We start from the raw sequence: 15013 nt of genomic DNA, 5'->3' as shown, positions 1-15013 counted from the left end.
TCACAGTATTTGTCATTGGATTTGAATTAGTCATTTTATTTGTAACATGCCTACGTTCCTTATTCTGCTATTTTTCGTTTATGCGAGGCAATGTCGCTGGTACCGAAATACATTAAAAGTAGAGATCTTCCTCCTTGTTTATCGCGTTCTTAAGTGAATGTTTGGTTCCATATCTTGATCGTAATTTTTTTCATCTTGGCTGTGATTTTGAAAAGTTACGTATAGCTTTCGATGACTTTAAACGTGATTCTTTTATTATCAATGAATTTTCAAACAAGCTATACATTGCCTTTGGGTGAAGTCATAGATTTTAACAAAGTAACGGCCAAATGCCAATGTATCATTTGCATCACCATGCAGTGCTAGCAGCAAGAAGTCTTTTTTTTACACGCTAGTAAAGCATAGCAGTTGGCAATTGGCATACATGTGCGCGCACTTCAGCATTAAAATCTTCTTGGTCGATGAGGATGAGCCGCAAAATGTGTTTCGTACTAATAGTGTAGTCTATAAGCATGTACAACATTCTGAAGGATAAACTAGAAGATGGTGTAAATAAGTACGTTCAAGAAGGAGATTCGGTGTAATGCATAAATAGTTTATGGGTAATCCAAAGGATTAGTATAATGGTGTAAGGTCTTACGTTCACCTATGTGGAAACAATTTATTTAGTGAGAGAATAATATTCGATTCTCATGTGTAAAATTTTTTTAAACCAGTAGTCACACACTATAAGTAAAACTAATCTCTAATTAAGTAGATTGAAGGAGACTCTTATGGGTAAATGAAAAAGTCCTAAGTCCCAAGTCTCAACTACGAATCTATGACGGAATGCGGAAGAGGAGACAGATTTGAGACTGATCGAGCATGCCTAGCACGTCATAATTATAATGAGTAATGTTTTTTTACCTACGAGGCTACATTTTATTTGGTTCCGAGGATTTTTCCGTACTTTTTAAGTTGATGGAATGGAGCATTTTGTTCATTAGAAAAACACAGTTTGCTTTACTAACCTCCTTAACTCATGAGTAGAATGTAAGTTGTTTTATGAACTGAAGTGATATATAAAGTTTGATTTTGATTAATGTATGATTGATAGAGTTTCTTTGTTGGTGACAAGTGACAATACACTGAACAGAGATGGTCCACGATTGTAGGACAGGGCCGGACAAGCATTCTTCAACCCTAAGTGTAACAAATATTTGATGCTTCACCCTTTCTTCTTCTTCAACAGCTGGCACACATGCTAGTTATTACAACTTGAGAATCAATGTTCATGTTCCATTTTTATTACCTTTTTTTACACGACCCGAGTAAAAAGTATTTTTATCTCTTTCTTCTGTCAACATTTTCGTTTTCCTGAAAATGCCTTTTGTATTTTTTCATGTCTTATTTCACCAGAAATAGAGAGAGAGAGGGGAATAGATTAAATTACACTGCAATAGTGTTATATCTTATTTTTAGAAGTTACTTCAATTCACTTTGAGATGATGCATTATTAAAAGTGATGTATACTACTAATTTATATGTTTCTATTTAATCAACTACTTTACAAACTTTTATGTTTTTCAAGTCTAATTTATATGTTTTCAATTACCTTATGAGTAGTACACACCTTATAGTCAAATAAACTTTTGAAACTAAAAAAAAAAACACTATAAACTATCTTAAAATATTTCTCAAAGATACTCAAAATCAAAATGCATTTGACAAAAAATCCAAATTTAAATGACAAAATTGTAAGCAAAATAATTTTACTCATTCAATTGGGTCGTTAAATACCTTAATACCTTAAAAAGCTGGGTTTTTTTTTCTTCCTCAGTTTTGCCAATCATATGATTTTGTGATTATTGTATTTAACGCCATTGAATCTGAGATATTCAAAGGTGATAGAAAGGTCAACTTTGACCACACCTCAACTGACTTATCTTTTTCACAAATTAAAGCACCGAAATATGAATGGTGAAGATGCTAAAGCGTGCATTTAATTAAAGATGTGGGAGAACAAGATTCGCAAAAGCAAGTAACTGGCGGAAATCATATCTAAGCCTTTTTATTTCCCTTTAAAAAAGCGTAAATTAAATTACAGTTCTCAATCTTCACCGTGGCCAAAAAGCAGTGTTTTTTAATTAGTTTTTTTGCAGCTGAACACTTAATTAACTGATTTATGTGTTTGTGGCTAGTACTATTCTACCACATTTCTCTGTTACTTTGCTCTGGCCAGTTTTCAGAAACCATAATATTTATTATTTAAATTAATAAAAAAATAGGTTATGCGTGTAAAATAATTATATATTATCATTCAATTATATTTTATTATATATTACCAATTTATTGATTTTTATAAAAATTATTTTAAAATTATACTACCAGTGATTTATATTTGAGTGATCGTCTAAATTTTTTTACTGCATAATCATTAAATTTTTGAATTAATCATGATTCATGACAACTGACAACACCTAAGAGACATGCTGTCATTATTGAGCAACTTAACCATGCGTGCATGTTTATTTTCTACCTAGCTAGGTCCTTTGGACGTGAATGAAAGTGCCAGCAGAAGGAAAATTACAGGAACATTTAGTACTGATAGTGCGTGTGTTTACATATATGTAAGATTTCTTTGTCACGCTTTGGCCAGCAAATTACACCACACCATGAGGCATGCATGAGGTAAAAGCTGTAGATGATTTTCTTAGTCCTGAAGTGACCCGCTACATGCTATAATTTCAACACGTGGGTCTTTTGTCCATGATAAATTACCCTTCTTTTTTCCAACATTGAGGGGCAAAACAATTTCTTTTGTTTAAGAAATAAAGAACAGCAGGAAAATGGAACTTTCGTTCATGCACTACTCTTGGGATTTGAGAAAATTATGTGTTCCTTGTGGCTTCAAGAATAACCGGGAGGGGAAATATACGTATACACATTAATTGCAAAAATGAAAGGTTGGAAGGAACGGTGCAAATTTAATTATGTCAATGATAGTCCAAGATTGTTTATCGTTTTGGTGTAAACCGTACATGAGTAAAATTACAGTAGTCTCTGTTAATTTTACTTCTCCCACCCCATGTCAAACCAAATATATCAATGTCACTGTGTCTCACTGTCTCATGATCTCATCCATTCAGTTTTTGTCAGATACACATATAAAAGGCGATTAGCATGTTTGTGCATATTAACAGTTACCAATTTAAAAAAAGCTTAGGTGCTGTATTATTTGATTTCATACCGGTGCATTAAGGAGGGAGATACAAAGGATTCAATTTCATCTGTTAACCAAATTATGCATTTAAAAAAAAGTTACAAAGGGATCAGTATTTGATGCAAATAAGTCGCCCTGAAATAGAATTCTGAAATGGCTCTAGTCACGCTAGTGACCCATATCAATTTTTAAGAAACACCATGAATATGATGCCTAAGACTATTTTCTGACTTTCCATCTCTCTGGAGTCAACAAAATTGAATCTATCCACCTTGTCCAATCTTTAATTTACTTAAATGGACAAGTAAAACTGTTTTGTTTTCTGTGTTTTTGCTAGAGTAACGATTGGAATCGGACTTTTAGGTCTATCACAGTTATTTACAAAATAAGTATTTAGAATAAGCTGTTTGATTAGAGTCTATCACAGCATAGGTATTCTGAATGTGTTGTTTGATTGAATGACAATATTAGATGACATTAATTTCTAGCAAAAAAAATAAATGATTGATGATTTATAATGCCAGATATGTCATTTTTAAAATTTTGAGAATATGTTAAAACATATATTTCGAGAATCAATTTTATCTTTATTATTAAAATTTCAGATTGATAATTTATAATTTTCTATTTTTCTATTTTATTAATTTCAAAAACCAATTTAATTGATTATTACAATTTTAAGACTCAATTAATGATTCACTCATATTTTATATTATATTCTATCAGTTTTAATTAAACACAAAATATAATGATATATATTATTTAACAATTTTTCTTCTATACATCAAAGATCAAATATTATACATTATAGGGGTTTATAATATACTTTTATTTTATCTTATTCTTATTTAACTAGTATATCATTTAGTATTTATGTATAAAAAATACTATTTTCTATCTTATAAAAAATATCTATATTTAGTATACACATTTTTTGGACTATTTATTTTTAAACTGATTTTGAAAATTATCTCTCGATCATACAAATAACTCCTCAGTCATCACAGTTATTTATATTTCTCAACTAAAAAAAATTAAAATGTAGATAGTTTATAATGAAAAATATGGGTTCGGGTTTTGTTTTGTCTGGGAGCAGAATGGGCGACGTGAGCATGGGTAACAAGCCTCTGGACAACGGAGGGGGAAACGACAACCGTCCTATGAAGATCTCATTCCGAGACAAGGTTATGGACAATATTGAGAAGCCTCCTGTGAAGGAAAATTTGGCTAAGATCGTATATGAGGATGACAATCCAATGAAGCCTATGGTCATTATTGAAGATTCAGTCTTTGAAGGACTTTGCGCACCGTGGAAGGATGCCCTAATGGTGAAGCATATCTCACGATGAAAGACAGACTCTCCATGCAGGCTCTGTGGAAAGTTGAAAGCAGGTTTTGACATAAATTTAATGAGGTGGGGTAAGGAAATTTTAATGACAACAACGATCCTACACACGGTGAATGGATGATAGTCAAGAGGAAGAATAATAAAAAAAGCCAATCTAGCACAGAAACAAAAAGTGAAGGATTCATCAGGGAATAAAGGAATGGAGGAAAAAATATTGGAGATAATATTACCAATCACGTGCAGTCTAAAGTGGCCCCCCATATACTAATGCTAATGGTGCTTCTTCCTCCAAATATGTGACAAAAAACAAAAGGGCCCGCAATGGAACATCAAAAAAGCAATCCTCAAAAGGAAAGAAATCAACCAAATCAAATACAAATCCAAAGGTTTCGCAGTCTAATGAAGACTCCGCCAAAGATCAAGGGGTCAATATTATGACTACAAACCATGCTGGGGTAGAGATATATGAGTCCAGCATGCCCTTCGAAGAAATTTCGAATGGACACATACAAGATTCTTTCATGCTCAGACCGTGCAAGAAGAAGAAGAAACAAGATCACGAGTCTCATGATTAAATATACCTAGTGTGGTAAAAGATAAACAAGGGCAGGTAAAAGATACCTCTCATGCTTTGGTATGATAGATGGAGTATCAAGGGCATTATTGGTAAACAGCTTGGTGGTGTTAAGATTCAGTTGCAAGATGTTGGTATCACTTTAAAGGACTTGTGGAATGGTGGTAATTGGAATTGGGACAGGGTATCTACAACCATTCCTGATTGGTTGAAGGGAGAAGTCCATAGCCTTTCAGATGAGATCACATGGGACATTCCTCTGATGTTGCTTACACTACCTCTTCTGCATTCCATTGGCTAACCCAACCTCACCAATCCACTGCTAGCTCCACAAGAAGGAGTTTTTGGGTGTGAGCTCTTAGGCTCCCAGAAAATATTAAACACTTTCTTTGGTTGACTAATCATTAAAGTCTCCCAACTAATCTTTTCCGCACTAACAAGCATATTGTCAATGAATGCTCTTATTGCATGTGTGGTTATTTGCATTAGTTTATCCTACATCTTCTTCTTCATTGCCCAAAGGCTGCTATGATTTGGAATCTTCTTCAGCTGGATGTTCAAGTTCATGCTTTAGATGATAATAGCTCGACTTGGCTTCAAAGGATCTGCTTGGCAGACCATGGAGTTCGATCTTTTTGTTATTTCTTGTTGGCACATTTGGAAGGCAAGGAACAAGGAAGTCTTTTCGGATCTTGTCATTCGTGTCGTATTAGTGATGAACCAGATCCTTAGTTTACTCGAAATAGTTACCAAGACCTGCAACAACAACAAAGGCTCATCCAGTGGCAACCACCTTAACCTAGAGAGCACAAACTCAACGTTCCATGGCAGCTCTTTTGGTAACCCGGGCAAGGCGGGGTTTGGCAGTCTTATTCAGGACAATCATGGTCATTGGATCATGTGGAATTTCATCCAACACAAATGCAAAACATCAAGTTATATACCATGGCATTGGTGTGGCTTGGCTCGAAGGATCTCACCATCTAACTTGTGAATCAAATTCAAAAGTGGCTCTTTAACTCATCACAGATGGAGTAATTTCATTTCATATCTTCTATCCTCTTATTCAAAAGATTAGAAGCTTCCTCCACCTTCATTGGAAGTTCACGTTCAGGCACTCCCTTCATGAAAGGAACGCTTGTGTTGATTGGCTCGCAAAAAAGGAAATTGTAGAAAACGATCATCTTCTTATTTTGAATACTTGTCGTCCTAAACTAAACATATATTAATGATTGATGTCCTAGGAAATTTGTTTATTAGACATGTCTATAGTCTTTTATTTGTTCCTTCTTTTAATTTTCTTTTTTTTACTTTCGCATCATAAAAAAAGTGTCAAAATGATAAAAATAAAAAATCAATAAAATTGAATGAGTTTATTCTCTAAACTGACTTGATTTAACAGGCAAACACTCTAAATAATCTTAACCGCTTATTATACTGAAAATAGTTAATTCCTACAATCAATGATTTAACATTTGAATTGAATAATATGCTTCATTCGACAACCATTCAACTCCTTAAACTCTATGCGGTGTCCTTTTTCAACGTGTGCAGTGATTTTTTTATCTATTTATTTATATTTTTTGGAAAATTTTATCTATTTATTCAGCACAAACGACAAAGCAAATAAATAACATGAATTTTGCTATATTATCTCAAATTATTGACAAATAAAATGAGAAGTAAATTTTTTGTGCTTGTTGTTAAATGCATTTATTTTAAAATTATTGACAAATGACTACACTCTTCCGTCATATATTGTTATTATTAATTCTTGATTTTTTTAAAACATTCAAATTAAAATTAGAACTATTTAAAAAAAATAATAGATCGAAAGAGATAAAAAAAAATAAGTTAAACTCTTCAATTAATATAAATATAAATATCATGGAATCATATCTCTAGGAGCGTAATTGAATTGCAAAATATTTGAAATTGATTTTTAATATTCGGTTATCACTTACTAAACAATTCAGTTGATATTAAAAACATAATATGAGACTCATTTAAGGAAAGTGAAGTTCACCACATTGATAGGAGGAATATTCAAATAAGAATCGTTTTGAAGGAGAGTGGTGTAATGAGAGAGTATAGATAAAATTAGTGATGTTTGATTTAGTGTTGTAGAATTTGATTTTGGATTTCTAATTGATTTTAGATATATTTTTATATGTTTGATTTTATGTTAAAAAAATTATAATTGATTTTAAGTTGAAATAACTTTGAATAACTTATGTGTTATATCTAAATTTTTTATTAACTTTTATTCCTAACTTAATTTTATAATAAATAAATCACATTAGTTCAATATCAATATTTTTAACTAAAATCAATTTTATTAACTTTTATCCAAACATATGCTTATACATTTACCTATATAAGGAGACATATTTATATATTCAAGTGTATTTATTTATTATAAACTTTATTTATATAAGATAATATTTATTTATGAATCGTATACATTAAATTTTTTTAATTAATTTATAATTTATAATATAGAAACAAGTAGAATTGAGAGATGTTACATGCACAAGGTGATTATTTATTTATTAGAAAAATGCCAAAATTATATTTGGAGTTTACCAAACCTGGCTTGAAGTTAGGTTGAACCAGGGGTATGGCATAGGAAAACTAAAAGAGTTAGCTTTGGTGTAAGATGCCCACACTAATATAAATATAAGAAATATTAATTAGTATTTTTAGGATATTAATTAAAAAATTTAAAATAAAAATATTTTTATTGAAAATAAAAAATTAAATTTTTTTATAATATTTTTATTCTTTCTTATAATTTTTATATTAAATATTTTTCTTTTTAATCAACATCCCCCTATGAATATTAGGAGGCATAGCATTTCCTGCTTCATTGTCAAAGCGACACATCACCACCACTTCATCATATATAAATATAAACAAAAATAAATAAAAGAGGAAGAAATCAGATATAATAAAGAAGAGAAGAAGATAAAAGCTAAAAAATCATTCATTCCGTTTCATTCATTCACTCTCTCAACAAAACTCTCTCTCTCAATCTCCTTACCTTGCAAGCACCCCACCCACACACTGTCCAACGTTAACCGATCAAAAACCCATCTCTGTCTACCTTTGTTTGATCTCAAAGTTGGCTCTCACAAAAACGTGAAAAAATTTCATTCCCGTGAGATTCTCCTCCACCGATGCAGATTGAATTTCAGGAATCCTGGGTGTCTACGATACGTAATCACCCTTTTCCATGTTTTTATTCATTCGATCTGTGATGATCATAATGTCACTCATCGGAAACTTGTTGATCATATGATTTTGTTCTTCCTTCCCCTGAATCCCCTGTTTTTTCTTTTACCTTTTTTTTTTCTGGTTGCGTATTCAGCAAGTGTACTTGATGAATTGGATTAAACTGATAATTCTACGATCTGGGAAAGTCATACCCAAAATACAAAAATCAAAATATATTATAAAAAAATGTTTTTTTTTCACCTATCCTTGAATAATTGGTTGCAAAAGCGGTTCCATTTACAAGCCCCTGTTTCTGGGTGTTTGGCCATGGAAGATGATTTTGCTGGGTCGATTATTCCTTTTCATTGGGGTGATCTCACTTTGATGAATTACGATGACTTCACGTGAATAGAGATTTTTAACTTGGATTAAAAAATTGGCAAAATTCCTTTCTTTTTTGTTTTGGAATATCCCACCGTTTGGGGGAATGAATACCATACTTCCCCTCAAAGTTTTTATCTTTGGATTCACCTTCAAATATTCTGTTTGTTTTCTCTTTTTGCATGTTTTTTTCTTCATCTGGGTCATCTAACATCTAAATCAAGCGTTTTATACAACGATCGGTGTGGATTTCCTTCTCTGATTCTGATTTTTTTTTCTATCTCGTATTTGTTATTTTATTTTTATTTTTTTGGTCTTGTTGTTCCTCCTCTTTCATAGGAGATTCATGATTTTGTGGGTCTAAAATCTAAATGCGTGCCTTGTGATGATTGTAGCTCGTAAATCATAATTGATAATGCCACAATAAATGGAGACAGTTGGTCATATAATTCAGTTTTTTCCCTTTTTTGTGTGTGTCACATAATGGGTTTATGTAAGTATGTTTTTGTTTGTAGGTTTGAGACCTGAGATTTGCTAGTCAGTTATATTTTTGAGGTACACACTTTTTTGCAAGAGTTGCTACTATAAATTTAGAGAAACAGAGAAATTAATGAATGTAAAGTAGTAATAAATTTGCACATATTTTCCATAATTCCCAGAACAGTTTAGATCTTTTCTTCTGCAAAGTTTGGGCACTGCATAAGGTTTGGCAGTGCCCATGATGGATGCCACAACCAGCGGAACCCCAACTATCCAATACCATAACATCCCTGACCAGCCAATTACTGCCATTATTGCCACTCCACTTCCAACATTTCAAAGGCAGCAACGCCATTGCTTTGGGGACTCCACTCCTGGAGAGTTTCCCTTGTCTGCTAATCCCTCCATTGTCCTTCATGTTCTCACTGCATGCAATTTGGACCCTCAAGACCTTGCTAAACTAGAGGCAAGTGTTATCATGCTTTGCTTATGTGAACTTGTGATTGTGAATAGTACCAAACAAAAACAATCAATGTGGCAATAATGTTGTATGCTGGCTTTTCTTTTTGTTTTTTTATGTGCCTGTTGCAGGCAACATGCTCCTTCTTCAGGCAGCCGGCAAACTTTGCTCCGGATTCGGACTTGTCCTTATCTGAGCTCGCCGCACTGGACATGTGCCAGAAGAGAGCCATATTCAAGCCAATGACAACTGAACAACGCCAGGATTTGAAGCTAAGGTGTGGAGGTTCATGGAAACTGGTGCTGAGGTATTTGATGGCTGGAGAGGCATGTTGCAGGAGGGAGAAATCTCAGGCTATAGCAGGTCCTGGTCACAGCATTGCTGTGACATCAAAAGGGATTGTTTATTCATTTGGTTCCAACAGTTCTGGACAACTTGGACATGGCACCACTGAGGAGGAATGGCGACCTCGACCGATAAGGTTGGAACATGTGGATTATATGGCAACTTAAGGCTAGCTAACTGCCAAGTGAACTAGTTGATTTTAAACAATTAATTAATGGAACTGCATTGTGTTTCAGAACTTTGCAAGGCATTCGAATTATACAAGCTGCCGCTGGGGCTGGGAGGACAATGTTGGTAAGTGATTCTGGTCAGGTTTATGCATTTGGGGAAGCTGAGTATGGAGTTCAAGGTTCTAAAACTGTTGCAGCTCCACAGATAGTGGAGTCTTTGAAAAACATATTTGTTGTCCAAGCTGCAATTGGTAACTTTTTCACAGCTGTGTTATCAAGAGAAGGCAGGGTTTATACATTTTCTTGGGGCAGTGATGAAAAACTTGGTCATCACACTGATCAAAGTGATGTGGAACCTCATCCCTTGTTAGGTGCTCTTGAAAACATACCAGTGGTGCAAATTGCTGCTGGATATTGCTATCTGCTTTGTCTGGCTTGTCAACCCAGTGGAATGTGAGCTCCAGCTATATTCTCCTTTTCTTCCTATTGCTATTTTTTTTTATAAAGAGCAACTCTAATTGGTAGTTATATTATACAAATTAGGGAAGTTTTGCATGCTCATTTTTAAGCATACTAAGGTGCTGGAGGGAAAAGACAATTTCTTTTCATTATGATGTATTCTTTAACTGACAAACATATCTTCCCTCTTTTTTAATTTTCATTTGTTACATGTATGTGCACGAGAAGTCTGGATCCTCAACCTCAAGATTCATGACAGTGGTCAAACATTATTGATTCTTATATCTAGCTTCATTCTTACTGTGATAATATTTGAATGTTCATTATGTTGTCCTTCCTTGAAAATTTACAGGTCAGTGTATTCTGTTGGGTGTGGCTTGGGGGGCAAGCTTGGACATGGCTCAAGAACTGATGAAGAGTACCCTCGTTTGATCGAACAGTTCGGACTGCTGAACCTCCAACCCATGGTCGTTGCAGCTGGTGCTTGGCATGCTGCTGTGGTGGGACGGGATGGCCGTGTTTGCACGTGGGGATGGGGGCGATATGGTTGCTTGGGGCATGGGAATGAAGAATGTGAATCAGTACCTAAGGTGGTGGAAGCATTGAGCAATGTCAAAGCTGTTCATGTTGCAACAGGAGATTACACGACCTTTGTAGTGTCTGATGATGGTGATGTGTATTCATTTGGCTGTGGACAATCTGCTAGTCTTGGGCATAATGCTGCTGGAAATGATGAGCAGGTCTGTTTTGCTTCCTGCCTTTTTCCATGTTTTGATTTGAGTTTGTTATTTAACTTGGTTCAAGTGATGTGTTTCACATATTTTCTTCCCCTCTTTCGTTTTCCACAATCATGACACCATGAACTCTAGTCAATTTGGTATTGCAATAAGAGGAATGCTAGCAAGTAGCAACACAGTCTCTAACACACTCTTTCAGCCAGTAGTACAGATTGTGTTCAAAAGTATGCGTCAGAGAGTGTTGTCAGCATTTCTCTTATAATAAATTGAAACTTGTAGAAGTTCCACTTGTACATATTATGTGGTAATGATCGTTTCATATTCAAATCTAAATGATGGACGTAAGCATTAGCCAGCCCTTAGAAGCCAGAGGACAAATACCACAAAACCTATATGAGATGTTGATATTAGTGACTTTATCATACTCAATTATAAATTAGTTGATATTAGTGACTTTATCATACTCAATTATAAATTAATCTCTATACAACAAGTATTAACTATGTTGTGATTGTACATATACAGGGCAACAGGCATGCAAAAGTGTTAGATCCAGAGCTTGTCACTTCACTGAAACAGATCAATGAAAGGGTGGTACAGATTAGTCTGACCAATTGCAATTACTGGAATGCTCATACCTTTGCCCTCACTGAATCAGGGAAGCTGTATGCATTTGGTGCTGGAGACAAAGGACAGCTAGGAATTGAACTTGTTGCTAACCAGACTGAAAGGGGAAATCCAGAAAGGGTTGAAATTGATCTTGGTTAATTGTTTGTGCCTTTACACAACCCCCCCCCCCCCCCCCCCCCCACCCCAGTCCTCCACAATTCTTTACACCATGCTGTCCTCTAATTTATGGTCATCATGCATAGCATTTTAGTATTTAAATTCCTTGTCTATTTTGTAAATATAATCAAAAGAATGCATCTTGAAGGTCCAAGGTAGGTAAACAGCTAACAAGGGCCTTAGTAGCTTCTGTCTTATGGTTGTTGATATCTCATCATCACTCTTAGGCTTTCATCTGGTTGTTGATAGTTGATACATTGGTGAAGGTTCATTTATAGCCTAGTTGTCTTGAATTGTTTTCATAGATCATTTGCTTAGATACAGATTGTTAAATTTGGCATTCATTCATCATCCTAAGTCAAAACCCTCATGGTTTGGATCATTTACTCCGTGTGTCCCAGTGATCAAGAACCGGTAGCAATTATTAACAAGACAAAAATTAAGATCGATTTTTTTTATGTCAGTATTAAGTTCTCAAATCAAATGATGATATGTAGATTGGTTTAGAAATAAAATTGGATAAAAATATTCTTATATCGTTATTTGATTTTAGAACCTGATAGATAGCAGAACATAATAAGGAGTTTGATCCATTTTTTTTAAGTGGGGGCTACTTAGTAGATATACTTGGGAAACTCCGTAAATAGAATGTGGGTGATTCAACTTGACACATTTAACACCACTATCCGCAACAGAGATTCTTTCATAACTGTCTAAAAAAAGATTATTTCATAAAGTTAAAACTACTCCGTCACTTAAACATTGGTTCACTAAAGTTGTAGCAGATTACTATTTTTTTTTTATCAAACATTAGTTTCGACTTATTCATGATTATAAATATAGGATATTTTAGTCCTTGGTTCGTTTCAGTTAATTTTTTGAAAGACCAATTTCGATCATTATTATTGAGATTAAATTACTTTTAAAGATACTAATTATATTAAAAATAGAAGGAAAATGTTTACTGGCTTATAATGTCTGGTTTGTATTTTTATTGATTGATTATTTGTTTATTTTAGAATATTTTTGGAAATTAAATTGTGATTTTTTCAGAACCCGGATTAGGAGTTTATAGTGATCATAAAGTCTTTGACATTAATTATACTTGTTGGTTGTGCACTTGTGCTTTGTTGGTAAAAACTTCTTTCTTGATTTTGTGGTTAAGTCCAATTTCCATTTTGATTGAGAGGTGAGTATGATTATGTGTAATAAATAAGTCACACCTTGACCTTGAGTGTTCTTGTCCTTGTCCTGATGGCATTTTGATAGAGCTTCATTTTGATCTTGTCCAATCGTGCTTGTAGTCATCTTCCCAAGAGGTTGGTGAGCCTTTTATGAGTTGGGTTAAATTATTCCGAGCCTTTAATTGTATGAACGGGTAAGATGTCTTTATCTACAATCTATATCTACAATTATATTATGAAAGGATACTGAGGTTTTGGTGTACACAATTTTGTGTTTTATTTTATTCATAAATTATTCTCTCTTTTACGATCTTACTTTTCATTTAGCTTTTGTTTTCTCTCTTGCTCCTCCTTTATGATTACACTCCTTAAATCACTCACACTCTTCAATTGTACTCTACAAACTAATTATTATTGTTATTATCTTTAGATTTATGTGATTTTAGTTAATATTAATGAGACATAATTACAGTTTTTTAAATTTTTAGAAGGGTTTAATAAGGTATTACAAGATTACATGGTCTTGAATCATATAATAAATTATTGAAGTATAATTTTCTGTCCAAATGAGGATAATTATTTTTAGACTTTCGTGTCACAATAAATTTATTTAATTTATTATGAATTAGTCTTTTATAACCCAAGAGTTTGGCACAATGGTGTGAGTTTCTACTGTATTTACATAAGTGAAAAGGATTTATTTAGTGGGAGAATCCGTAATTGATTCTCACAGTATTTAAAATTCTTTTGGATCAACGGTAGTAACACGTCATGAGTGTAGGATTAATCTTTGACTTAACGAGTTGGGGGACGTCTTTTGTCTCTTGTCTAGGACCAAAAAGAATTAGTATTTTGTATTTATTGTTTTAGGATAAAAAAGAATTAATGTTTTGTATTTATTGTTTTCAAGAGTAATTATCTTCTTCTCTCAAAAAATAAATTAAAATAGTAGTTATCTTCTTGACTAAACTTTGTGTTCAGCAATAATGTTAATGGAGTTTCTTTTTTAAAGATTGCTTCAATTTTGAAAATGTTTTTAACATTTAATTAAATAATGTTTCTACATCTGTATCAATATTGTTAAAGTTCTTATAATTTTTTTAAAAAAAATATATACTTATTATTATTATCATTATCATTTTATAAAGTTTAATTAAAGATTAAATATTTATAAAATTGATGTGTTTATTTATAATTTTAAATTCTAAAATTTTGTTATCAATTTTGTTTGTTCTTTATCTTTGCATCTGGATTGAAAAATAAAAGGCGAGAGCATTTGAATTCATTTAAACATTTTATTTTTAGAATTTAGATTAAGGAAATAAATGTTTATATCACTGTATTATAATATATTTAAATTATACTAATAAAATTATTTTTTATATTCCATGCTTCCATTGTTATGAAAATTTTTACTCTTATTTTTATACTGGTTGATTTATCTAAAAGTGTATATAGTATTACAATTATGGTCTTCCAATAGTGTTTTCAAGGCAGTTGATTTAATTAAGAAATGACTATAAGATATTTAAATGATTTATGTACTCTAATTTTAAATTAAAACAACATTTGAGCTATAAGTCTATAACAATGTCAATGTTTGAATTTTATTGTTATTTATTTAATACTTTTATTAATTTTTTAATGATTTATTCCTTATGCTTGCCTTTT

The 15013-nt window shown here is 32.7% G+C and overlaps 1 protein-coding gene across 1 annotated transcript; it reads left to right on the top strand.

Moving 5' to 3' along the window:
* The first annotated feature begins 8095 nt into the window (after positions 1–8095).
* Positions 8096–12544, top strand: LOC114382769 (ultraviolet-B receptor UVR8-like). The gene is made up of 7 exons (XM_028342373.1): positions 8096–8343; positions 9237–9276; positions 9381–9667; positions 9793–10142; positions 10243–10629; positions 10988–11375; positions 11898–12544. Exons 3-7 carry the CDS (start codon positions 9440–9442, stop codon positions 12138–12140), a joined length of 1596 nt encoding a protein of 531 aa, XP_028198174.1. The 5' UTR covers positions 8096–8343; positions 9237–9276; positions 9381–9439; the 3' UTR covers positions 12141–12544.
* Positions 12545–15013: the final 2469 nt, after the last annotated feature.

This window comes from Glycine soja, chromosome 13 (genome assembly GCF_004193775.1).
Source record: "Glycine soja cultivar W05 chromosome 13, ASM419377v2, whole genome shotgun sequence".
NCBI classification, from domain to species: domain Eukaryota; kingdom Viridiplantae; phylum Streptophyta; class Magnoliopsida; order Fabales; family Fabaceae; genus Glycine; species Glycine soja.
This window is presented reverse-complemented; position numbering and strand designations above follow the sequence as displayed.

Bases quoted from the DNA above. Each gene is read 5' to 3' on its own strand.
- LOC114382769 (XM_028342373.1), top strand. From the start codon at position 9,440: ATGATGGATGCCACAACCAGCGGAACCCCAACTATCCAATACCATAAC. The intron at 9,668-9,792 runs GCAAGTGTTATC...TGCCTGTTGCAG, and splicing joins AAGACCTTGCTAAACTAGAG to GCAACATGCTCCTTCTTCAG. The intron at 10,630-10,987 runs GTGAGCTCCAGC...GAAAATTTACAG, and splicing joins GCTTGTCAACCCAGTGGAAT to GTCAGTGTATTCTGTTGGGT.